Source organism: Podarcis tiliguerta, assembly GCF_965153285.1.
Source record: "Podarcis tiliguerta genome assembly, chromosome: 1".
NCBI lineage: Eukaryota > Metazoa > Chordata > Lepidosauria > Squamata > Lacertidae > Podarcis > Podarcis tiliguerta.
The window spans coordinates 124,279,971-124,292,428 of NC_139534.1; the positions used below are offsets into that span (position 1 = coordinate 124,279,971).

A 12,458-nucleotide genomic window follows, 5' to 3' on the forward strand; every position below is an offset into this window, starting at 1 on the left:
GCAACCTGGTGTAACTTTAGCTGTGGAAACACACTGGTGTAACGCCAACCCTATTTTAAAGGCTTGTTTTCCCTCTGCCACTTGTGAAACAAGTTTGGATCTGGTGTACTTTACGCTGGCTTAATCTACACTGGGTTGCTTTATGAGAGCTTCTTGTGTATAGGATTATTCCCTTAACTGATTAATCAGAGGAATTTGTCTAATTCATCAGTTAAGATTTCTTTAAGTGGACACCAGCTTGACGTACTGTGTGTCGTTGCTTTCGTTTTACCCTGATGAAGAGTAAAGATACAGATACATCTTGAAACTTACTGGGTCCCCCAGCTATTTATTTATGTAGATCGCCACTGTATTATTCAGCATAAAAGCCATACAAGGCAATAATTTCTTGAAAATTTGAGTTGGCTTAAGGTATTTTGTTAGCTCAGCTGACAAGCTCCCAACAATGGGCACAGACATGTGTGCATTCACACATGGAGTTAACGTTTTACTCATGCTGGAAATGTACGGTCACGTGCAACACACAGCTCCCTCTAGGAGTTTTAATGCTGTTAACTGTGTTTTTAAATACAGTTTCAACCAAACCCCATTTGCCACTAAATTTGCCAACACACAGGCTGCACATCTAATTCTCTACAGGGAAAAAAGCTCTCACTTTAATGGGCTTACAGAAATTGCTTTATGACTCTTAGCTTTGACTTCATGCATAATACAAGGAAAAGAGCACTGTGTATAATCACTGTGTGTGTAGGATATGAAATGGAACACCGGGGCTGCACTGATGACGGCACCAACATCAGCCATGCTTTGATTTTCATAGAAGAACAAATGAAAGTGGGGACATGACAATGGGGTTCCTCACTCTGGCCAGCAGACCCCCACCCTTTAGATCCATAGTAAGCAAATATTGCAAAATGAGATCAAAATAAGCATGAAAATTATTAACAGGTTCTCACAGTACCACCCACAAAAGTCCACAGGATATCTCCTACTTCTATAGCTTTTGTTTTGTTTGTATACTGCCCTTCATCCAAAGATCACAGGGCATTTTACAACATAAAAATACAAAATAAGAACACAAAATACATAACAAAGCAAAAACAAACCAATACCCCTCCTCCCACAAACACATTTAAAAGGCCACAGAACGTTCAATCAGCCAAAGGCCCAGTTACAGAGAAACATAAAGATATGTAATGAAGGCACCAGACGATTCACCCTAGGGAGAGGGAACCCACTGCAGAAAAGGCCCGTTCTTGGGTTGCCAACCGCCAGAAATCTTATAAAGGAGGCACGTGAAAAAGGACCTCAAATGATTATTGCAGGGTTCAGGTTGGTTCATATGGGGAGAAGAAGTCCTTGAGGTACTACGGTCCTGGTGGCAAAGTTTGCAGATAGCACCAAATTATTCAGGATGGTGAAAAATCAGATTGTGAAGAGCCAAAAGGATCGCTTTACTGGTAAGAAGGTCAGTTCTTCATGGGCTCCCAAACACAGCTGTGAATGAATGGTTCTGAGATCACTAACGTATTTCAGAATCGTCGGCTTCAATGGGGCTTGCATATCTAAATGACTGTATTTTTATATTTTTAACTCGTTTTCTGCACGAATATTCTCACTGTCAACTTTGCTACTATCTCTCCCTCGCTTAGGATTACTGCCACTCAAGATGTCAGCAACTTTCACATTTTCCACCAGTCCTTCCGTATTTGACAGAAACAATTCAAGACCCGTCATATTCCTCATTGCTTCTTCCGTTTTATGAAATAGGTTATCCTCAAGAAATTACTACACAGCCCATGTTTTGCCTCCAACAAATTAGGATAGATGGATTAATAAACCATTAATACCAGTTTATATATACTTGACAACTTTTCTGACTCCCTAAGAATGCATTTCATCTGTCTGTCTGATTCTGTCATTCCAAATCCATACCTATAGTTATGCCACCTCTCTCCCCACACCTTGCCCCCAACCTTCCTTGCTCTTAAAAATACAGAATGGTCTGCAGCTTCAATTTTGCAATTCTCCAATTTTGCTTTAAGCAATCTAACCTTCCTGATGTATTTCTTAATCAAGAAATACCAGTTCAATGGTTTTGAAGCATTATGAACTCAGGTCTGCAAATAAATTACCAAGTTCTAAATGCCATTAGAGAACTATTAGCAGCAGCAAAACAACAATTTCACCAAATTAATAGCTTTCTTATTTTTGCATAGTATTCAACTCCAGGGGGAAATGTAGTAAAAATGCTTCTGCCAATTCATTTAAAAAGTACTTGCATTAAGAAATATATATATATATATTTCACTTCGTATGCACAAACTTTCCATACTGTTCTGGTTACATGACTCATTTCTCTCAGCTGTATCATCATTAAGTGGCCTGGTACAAATGTAATGTTCCATGAATACTAACTGTGGTCAAGAGATCGGGAACATGCAATAAGCTTGTAGGCTGGAGCCCAGGCCAGGGAGCAAACATATTATCAGATTATTATTATTATTATTATTATTATTATTATTATTATTATTATCATCACCATCATTACGTTTATTATTATTGTTATTGATATTATCATTACGCTCATCTGACTGGGTTACCAGTCAGTTGGAATGAGAGGACTGTGTCAATCTTCATTTTATATAATGCATTTGTTTTAGTCTTTAAATTGTAAACTTCCCTTGGGTGCGCTGGTACGAAGGCCATATGTAAATCCAATAAATCATCAGACCTGTTCTTTGATCTGATTTGAGAAGATTGAAATCAAGGGGCAAAGATTGCCCAAAATGAAGCGGAGGAAATTCCAGGATGAAGGATGTGAATTAAAAGAGTTTCAATGTTTGTGTCTGAAGAAGAACAAGTCAGGAAAATAACCTGGCTGGAAGATAAAAACAGGTTAAAAATCATTAGCATTTCCCAAGGGAGAAACAAGCTGGGATGTTTGATGATATATTCCAGCACTATGAAGTGGGTGGAAGAGAGAGGGAGGGATGGAATTTACGGTGGGTTAACTGCTAAATTAAGTGGTAAATTATTGACCGCTACATATGAGATTGAGATTAAATCTTAATTCCCTTTCCCCCAAATCTGTTTCACCTTGAATGACATGACAATGTGAGGATGAACTAAAGCCAGCTGGGGGGAAGAGGTACCTAACTGAATTAAGTTATTCCAATACTTACTTATCAGGACACCCAGTTCCTTAAACAAATAAATGAAGCAAGTAAGCATCTGCTAACCACAGATCATTCCATCACATATAATGCATGTAAAAAGTATAGGGGTGTGGATCTGGATTAATATGCCTATTCCATATTTGTTGGCAGTCGGCATCTATCTGTCTTAAGAGACAATGGGTGCACCTCTGAGGATAAAGCCAAACTGCTGTATTAGAAGCACTGAAGTGACTACCCCAGGGCACAAGGAGCACGATATATCCCTCACCAGAGGTACTACCCTTCTCCAAAGAAACTATCCCATATACCCCTTTTCCCTATAATCTACTGTATTTTAAATCAAAGTCCTGTATGACCCTCTTCAACTTGTCTGTCCCAAGTCTAGCCTTGGCCCTAGCACAGGGGTAGGCAACCTAAGGCCCATGGGCCACAAGCAGCCCACGGGGGTCGTCTAACTGGCACATGAGCCGCCCACTCAGCGAGTCCCTGCGCACTGTGCTAAACCGGCCCAGCGTGGCACGGGGACTCGCTTCCGCGGTGCTGAAAATCGCGTCTGAGCAGAAATAGATGCCGAAAACTATGGGCACACGCATTCACACGCTCATGCAATCCGGCCCAGGGAGGGATCTCCGCTGGAGTGAACCAGCCCAAGCGAGGTAAACCTTGCCGACCCCTGCCCTAGCACAAACATGTCAAAATTTTGTTCTAAATTGGAGACACAGTTAGCTAAGAGAGGTCATCTTGTAGCTCTCAGAAACACTATTTTCTTGGTGGTTGTGAAAATACTGGTGGCGGAATTCGAGATAGTGGGAATTACAAACTGAGATGTGGAATTTTAATATGCAATTTGCAAGCTGATTTCAGTCACTTTGCTGTATCACGGGACTTTCAAGTCTACATTTTCCAATAAATCCTTTGAATAAAACTAGTTACATTGATCTGTACCATCCGAAGCCTGTCTGTATGCCTGTCCTTGAGGCTAGCTCTGTAAAGGAGTGGCCCTGTGATGGAGTGCCTGATGGACACTAGATTGTAAGAACGTACAGTGGTGCCTCGCAAGACGAAAAGAATCCGTTCCGTGAGTCTCTTCGTCTAGCGGTTTTTTCGTCTTGCGAAGCAACCCCATTAGCGGATTAGCGCTATTAGCGGTTTAGCGGCTATTAAAGGCTTAAGGGATTAGCTGCTAAAAGGCTATTAGCATCTTAGTGCCTTAGAAAAAGGGGGTGGGGAGCACGAAAAAAACAACCAGGAATCGCAAGACATTTTCGTCTTGCAAAGCAAGCCCATAGAGAAATTCATCCTGCGAAGCACCTCCAAAACGGAAAACCCTTTCGTCTAGCGGGTTTTCCGTCTTGCGAGGCATTCGTCTTGCGGGGCACCACTGTACTACCTTCCCAAGTTACAATTCAGAAACTTGACATTCATTTCCATGAACACGAATTCATGATCATCAAAGAAAGTTTCGGGCCGTTTCCCTCTCTACACTAACATACCCAATTCCTCAACTAGCTCTGTTCCAGGTAATTGGCAAATTGCCAGGACACAACAGAGGTTTGCTAAATCAATATTTTCATCTTGCCTCTCTAAGGTGACAATTCTAAGTATACCCATAAAGCAGGGGTGCCAACTTGAATAAAATATTGTGGGGGGGCAGGTGAACCCAGCCCTGCATAACTGATCACATGACACAGTGCACACACACCATATGAATGGGAATGTGCTCATCAATTTTGGGGGGGCTCAGCCCCCTGAAATGTTTTATTGTGGGGGCTGAAGCAATCCAAAATATGTGCACTCAGAAGCGAGTCCCAGTGCATTCAGAAGCAAATCTAATTCTATTCAGCATACTTCCAGGAAAGTGTGCACGTGATTGCTTGCAGACTTAAAGTCAATAAACAGTATGGGAAGGACAAATGACCTAGTCAGAATTTCAGCACTGCAACTTGGCGCTCAGGTTTTCCTTAAGTCGGGGCTGGGGAACCTATGGCCCTCCAGATGTTGCTGAACTACAGCTTCTATCAGTCCCAGCAAGCATGACCAATGGCAAAGGACGATGTGAGCAGTAGTTCAGCAACTTCTAGAAGACCAAAGCTTCCCAACACCTGTCTTAAGGGAACAGACAAAATTTGGAATGCCTCAGCCAACTGGCAGTCATGCCATACTTGTCAGTTCACAACCGTAGCAGTTATCAGTCTTAGTCACAGTCACCTATACTGACTTCTTATTTTTACCCTTATATGTTCAGAATAAGTTACCGTATTTTTCGCTCCATAAGACGCACCAGACCATAAGACGCACCTAGCTTTTGGAGGAGGAAAGCAAGAAAAAAATATTCTGAATCTCAGATGCCAGAACAGCAAGAGGGATCGCTGCGCAGCGAAAGCAGTAATCCCTCTTGCTGTTCTGGCTTCTGTGATAGCTGTGCAGCCGGCATTCGCTCCATAGGACGCACACACATTTCCCCTTACTTTTTAGGAGGGGAAAAGTGAGTCTTATAGAGCAAAAAATACGGTACATATGAACACTCCATTAAACTATATATTTGCTGCTGGGGGGAGCCAAGCGTTCCAAGGAAGGAGGGCATGACCTGTAATTTTTTTTTTTATGTCGCAAAGGATGCTGAGGCACAACTCTCATGCCCAGCCACTTTTCTGACCTTAACCACCTTTCTCAGGCAGCCATTCCAAACATCTCAAGCAGGCCATTAACAACTCTTAAGGTTGGTGCTTGCACTCTTCTGTGGTTCCGGCTCCCCCTCAGGGGTGCATATTCAGTTGATGGAGGGCACTGACCGGGTCCATTGGCCGTAACTTCTGCCCCCATCAACTGAAAGTGTGCCCCAGAATGCCTGCTGTTAGGAATTACAGATGAATATCACAAATGTTAGCTCCTTGCAAGAGGGTCTGTCCACTTTCACTAATCTTCTGACTGAATAACTCCTCATAACCTTCCAGGGAAACTGTGTTTAACAAGACAAATGATTGAAAATAAAAAGCAGGTTCCACTGGTAGACATACTTCCTCTCGAACCAACTCTTCAGCAGTGCTTTACTTTAAATATATATGTATTTTCAAGTCAACAGGCAAGGCTCCATGAACTTCAAACTGACAAAACACTTGTCGACAAATGCCAATGAAAATAAAAATTACAACATCATTCCCACCGTTTCATTCGCTCCTGGCCCAAAAAGGAAGGGGGTGGGATTATGCACAATGGCCAGCCAACTGCTTTTCACATCGAAGTCGGAAGAATGTCCTCATCCACCCCAGTGCTGTGTACATTAATACAGACTGTTCTTTCAGCACCTGGGGAATCTGCCAGCACAGTGCTGCACACGCTGGAAAGGAGTTTCTCAGAGACAGAGTGGCAGCAAGCCAGAGGAGGGCTTGTTACACAGATTAAAGTCTGCATTCCTTTCTACCGAGTGAAAGAGAATACCCACCATGCACTGTCAGTAAGGCGGCCCCAGATTAAGCCACAAAAGACGACAATTCTGCAAGCAGTCTGCTTCTTTATACAACCGTTTAGCAAAGCATTTTACTTTCAAGCACTGTATCTGGGACATGTGTCCGTTTTACTTTGGTGGGACGCAACCAGCTTAAATCCAAGTACTCCAGTTTAATAGTGCCATGGAGTAGACAGCCCCTGTCGCCAAAAGAAGACGGAATGGAGAGATAGGGAGAGAAGTGAAATACATCGTTCAAGGACTCCTTCTAGGAGTCATTGTTGGGGATATGAGAGACACTCTTAAAACAAAGAAATCGTTTAAATGCTAATCCTAGCTAAGTAAAAGCTGCTTCTCTGTGAGCCGCTGCAACATGGCTGGAGTAATTTTTAGATCAGCGATGGTGACCCTGTGGCCCACCAGATGCTGTTGCACGCCAACTTCCATCAGTCCCTAGTGAATGGTGAATGCTCAGGGATTTTGGAAATGGTAGTCCAACAACATCTGGAAAACCACAAATTCCCTGCCACTGGTTTAAATTACTGTATTTTTTGCTCTGTAAGACTCACTTTTCCCCTCCTAAAAAGTAAGGGGAAATGTGTGTGCGTCTTATGGAGCGAATGCAGGCTGCGCAACTATCCCAGAAGCCAGAACAGCAAGAGGGATCGCTGCTTTCGCTGAACAGCGATCCCTCTTGTTGTTCTGGCTTATGAGTTTCAGAATATTTTTTTTCTTGTTTTCCTCCTCCAAAAACAAGGTGCGTCTTGTGGTCTGGTGCGTCTTATAGAGCGAAAAATACGGTATCTGGCCGTGGAATCAGCAGCAAGGGGGCTCTCTGGGAAAGTGTTTGCCAACCCAGTGCCCTTCAGATTTTCTGGACTACAACTCCCATCAGCCCTAAACAACACAGCTAATATTTTATTTGGAGGCATTTAAAAAATACATGCCTGAACATCTTTGGGCTAGTTGTGGTGACCATTGCTCAGCATGGTTAATTATCAATTTTAAGAGACTTACTGAAACTACCAGAACTGTATGAAACGAAACTTTTTTTTTGGGGGGGGGGGGGAATCAGTTTACATGCACCCTTGCAGGACATGCTGGCAAGAACTCATGAGAAAAAAAATCAGCCAATTCTTACATTAGAAAATAGACAACACCCAAGATTAGTCTACAAGCGATTAAGGGTATCACATTGAAAATAACGGCAGTGTCAGACTGCCTAAAGAAAGCTCAAAATACAGAGGAAATGAGAAGAACAGCCCATTGTGATTTTTAAACGTAGTATTCATTTTCTGCTATAAAATTTGCTTGAAAATATATATAGTAATTGCACTATAGGATTTAAAAAATAAAGTACGCAACATAATGGGAATGGTATACCAAGCAGTATGTGCACAGAGAGACAGAGAGCAGCCCATGTGATCGGTGTACAGTATGAAAGCTACATCTGATGTAAATATGGGAGGTTGGCCTTCTGCCCCTGCTTTGTCAACAGAGCAGTTACTTTTAGTTCCTGCAGTCCAAGCTCCAGCTTCTCCAACGCAAAGGGACTGAACAGGAGAGCACTCCCTCCAAGTCTGAATCTGGCCCTGAGTCTAATCTGGGTCATGACACTAATGCACAAGCCTGCCTCCATAAACAGATGTTGAACATAAGTAGCATTTGTTGGGTTGAAATAGCCAGGGTTTATTTATTATTAAATATATGTCCTGCCTTTCTTCTATCGAAGAGCATTGATCAGACCAAGGCTTACTTAGCTTGAGTAACGTTCCTACATTAATTTTATTTCACAACAATGTTAAAGACTGTTTGGGCAGGAGGTGTTGTTTCCCAAAGCACATAGCTTGTCTTTTGCGGGAGGCGAGTGCAGAACAGATTGTAAAAAAATACATACATCTATTCCATTTTGAGTCTGGAATCATCATAAATAATGAGAATGGGAGATTACAAATCTGCCAGATTTCAGTACAAAGATATTGTGGAGCCTGAACTTGAAAACAACCTTCTACACACTAATGATAGATAGATAGATAGATAGATAGATAGATAGATAGATAGATAGATAGATAGATCCTGCCTTTCTTCCATTAAAGCACTCAAGGCAGAATACACAAGTTTCCCAAGTGGTCTCCCATCCAGAAACTGAACAGATCCACACCCATTTGGCATCAGGAAAGTAACTGAATCATGTGCTCTCAGACAATGCCCTGGGAAACAAGCTCCCTCTATTGCAAGGTTACTGGGTGCTAGAAAACCTGTGGGGTCCAGGGACTACACTGGAAAATTGGGTACAAGAAGGCTTGGCTGAAGTACCACCATCCAATCAATCAGAGTTGTGCCATTTTCCTGACATAAACCCCCTCTTCCAACAGAACACATCACACAAGAAGGTGTTAGAATAGTTGTCCATCAAATATGGCTGCTCCTTTCTGAAACACCACCCACAATCTGTAGCTGACAAACCCATAATAGTTTTAGGATAGAACTATTTAGCAGAGCAGCCTTCCCCTTAGTTTTAGTTTTTAAATAAGTTATAACAAGTTACCATTTTGGAGAGTCTGCGCCCGCGATTCCTTTCCCAAGTTGACGTGAAATCCTCCAACTGTTTGTGTTTTTCCTGCCGCTGCAAGGAACAAAAAAGAAAAAGCTTGTCAAATACTACAGATTAATGGAGGTATTACAATAAATCTTGTGATGGCTCCCTTTTAGTAAGTGTTTCATCTAACAAACTTCAGTGGTCCTAGACACAGAGGCTCCTCTTATGCTGATTAAGGACCCAAGAACACTCATAAGGGAACTCAAGAGCTCTCTTTTCTGCAGTTTCATCTGATTCTATCACAGAGTGCAACAGGCTCTCAGAGTGGGTGACTGAAAGGTCGTGCAATATATATTAGTAGGGGCTGCCATCGCTGCTTGCTCTGCTCACCCACTCCATCCACCCATCTCTCTGCCCTTACCACACAGCTGACCAACCAGACTCTCTTTACACCTTCCCCCATACCTCACCCCAAGCCCCTCCTCTCTCACCCCATACCCTTTGAAAGGGAGGAAGAGGAACTTCACACTGCAGTTTGCTACTTTGTGAAGGGTCTTCTCACCCTCTGTTAAACAGCTTACCTGGGCCAGCCAGCCATTCCTCATGCTGCATTTGGCAGCCATGCAAGCTGCAGAGTATGACGACACCTTACCTTTTTATGTAGGGAGAAAAACAGTGTGGGGGTACATGCAAACATTTCCAAAGATTCTTATTGGGTTTTCAAAGTCAGGCTGCATGTTAACTACTGTAGTACTTTGGGGTTTAGCAAACTTCCAAAAGGTAGCAAGCAAACAGATCAGGAAGCCTCTAAGAATATGTATCCTGTTACCTTCAAACTATGATTACCAATTTAAGAACAAGCCAGAATATGATACCTCAGTTCTGTCCCCGTGCTGTTTAACAAACTACTGAATGGGATCATACAGAGCTTTGGAGTACACTATTATCAGTATACTGGCGATATACAGCTCTATTTCTCCTTTTTATCTTCTGCAGGTGAGGCAGTGGATGTGCTGAATCAATGCCTGGTTGCAATAATGGACTGGATGAGAGCTAATGCACTGAAAGTTCATCCAGACAAAGGCTGAGTTGCTGTTAGTGAGTGGTCCTTCTGTTCAGCTGTGTTGTGTGCAGTCTGCTTTAGACAGGGCCACATGCCCTCTGAAGAAGCAAATTCAAAGTTTGAGGGCTCTCCTGGATCCACTGCTGCCACATGAGATACAGGTGCCTTCAGTGATGCAGTGCCTTCCTCCAGCTCAGGGTAGTGGCCCAGCTACGACACTGCATGGTGTGCAAGACTAAAAGAGCATGGGTGCAAGGCTGAAAGTTTTTTTCCTAACAAATAAATTATTCCAGGAGCCATCGGAACCCATTCCATGGTGATGTGTCCAGTCAGAAGGAAAAAATTAAAATGAAAAACGCATTTCTGGTTTCTATGCCATTTATGAAAGGTGTCAATCCAGACCTCTTTCAGCATATTTCTTTGGAAATCATTTGCATGTTAAGTTTCAGACTTCTCCCAGTTGACAACAGAACAATTTGTGCTAAAAAGTGGTTTATTTATCAGAACTATTGAGCCAAGGAAGCTGATGATGTGGAAGTAACTACGGTAGGAATATTAATTTTTCTACCGTAAGAGAATATGTGGGGGTTTAAGTAATATTTTCACCACTGCACTCTTATAAAGAGAAAAATGGCACATACTAAAACAAGGAAGGAAACCCGTAATATCTGGTACTTTACACACTTATAATGCAGCCTGCCACTTATGCAGAAAGTGTCCAACCAACTGTGAGAAAACCATGGATTACACTGGCTACATTGGAAGACTTAAGATACAAAAGCTAGATGCTTCAGTTCCATAGTATCTGCAATTGATAGCAACAAATGCAAAGATTCTTAAATTTTTCAGTCTGAGGTTTTCAGTCAAAAGCTACTGCTAAAAGATGGCTACTCTCAGCTTCTACCATTCAGCTGTCAAGCAATTTTAAAGGAAAGTAAACAGATCTGAACACTCTCCAGCAGAGACAAGTTCTGTCAAGCCCATTCTCTCCACATCCCCCCACCCCACCCCTCTTCTGTTCCCAGGTATCACCCCAGTGGGAGTCAGATTCTGAGGTTCTTCTCTGGATGAAATACAGCTCTATAAAAAGCAAGGGGGGAAATCAATGCAGTCACAAAGTGCACAATTCAGCATTTTCATAACTGCCAAACTATCCTCTGCAGCATCTCAAGCAAGCCTTTGTTGCTGTCATGAAAGCAGCATATACAGGAAGAGGGTGCCAGAAAGAGATTTAGCCCTGATGCATGATACAAGACTGACACCTGGAGGAAGCCATGAAAGATGCAATGAGAAAGTCACTCATACGCTGTGCAGCTTCCCTGGAACAGTTATCTGTTTCCATGATAAGGGGCGGCATCTTTCCTACATGATTCCAACAATCTGTTTTGTCCACATGACTCCTGAGGCGCTCAAGAAAGTCTATAATATGACGACAGGCAGGTAACAATTAATAAAGAAAGATAAAGTTTATAATAGGTCTATAGGCAGGAAATGCACCCATGCTAATTAAATCTTCCATTCCTAAGACCACCTGTAGTTTGGAAAGCTGCTATTTTTCTAATGCAACTGTGGGGAACCTGAGTGCCTTCCAGAAGTTCTTGGACTCCAACTCCCATCAACCCCAGCCAGAACAGCCAATAAGATGGAAGCTGCAGGCCAGCACCTTCTGAAGGTCCCACAAGTTCCCTGCCCCTGTTCTAATGGCTAGATTTGTAAGCAAGCATAAACAGTGGCAGTCTGTGTACAAGTCCTACTCTACTAAAATAACCCACAAAAGAGGGCGTCTTCTGCATGACCATCCCTCCTGCCTTGCTTTCAGAAGGCAATCTATAAGGAACCTCAGAGAAGCAATGTCTGCAGTAAACTCTGCATTTGAATTCAGTATGAATGGGCTTTAGGATAGCAGAAACAACAACCACCATCAGTCAAGCTTATCCGACACTTGAAACCCTTTATCAGAGAATGAGCCACTCAACAGAAGGCTGGGGCTGTTCTGTTTATTTAAGAAATACGCTCATCTGAAAAGATGTGTGGAAGTTTGCTGAGAGATATGGAGAGTGGCTAGGGGCGTGGGGTAATACGATTCTATTTATTTCACTTATTGCATTTGTATACCACTTTTCTGCCAAACCACTCAAGGCAGTTTATAATTTGTATAAGCCATTATCAATCCAAGGCCGCTACAAAAGGATTGGCAAGAGAAGAGAAGAGAAGAACAAACAATTTCAGGTC

At 42.5% G+C, this 12,458-nt stretch overlaps 1 protein-coding gene and 1 long non-coding RNA gene across 3 annotated transcripts in view; one reads left to right on the forward strand and one right to left on the reverse strand.

The window, feature by feature from the left end:
• The window catches only part of BRF1 (BRF1 general transcription factor IIIB subunit), a 201,110-nt gene that overhangs the window by 180,711 nt on the left and 7,941 nt on the right, over window positions 1–12,458 (reverse strand). For both annotated transcript variants that reach the window (XR_014510193.1, XM_083436620.1), the window contains exon 2: window positions 9,173–9,250. Coding sequence is in view for 1 of the 2 variants with exons in the window: in XM_083436620.1 (XP_083292746.1) it covers window positions 9,173–9,250 (78 nt within the window). In the remaining variant the exon portion in view is untranslated. The remainder of the gene's footprint in view (window positions 1–9,172; window positions 9,251–12,458) is intronic.
• The window catches only part of LOC310677960, a 288,527-nt gene that overhangs the window by 135,331 nt on the left and 140,738 nt on the right, over window positions 1–12,458 (forward strand). The gene's annotated exons all lie outside the window — the stretch shown is intronic.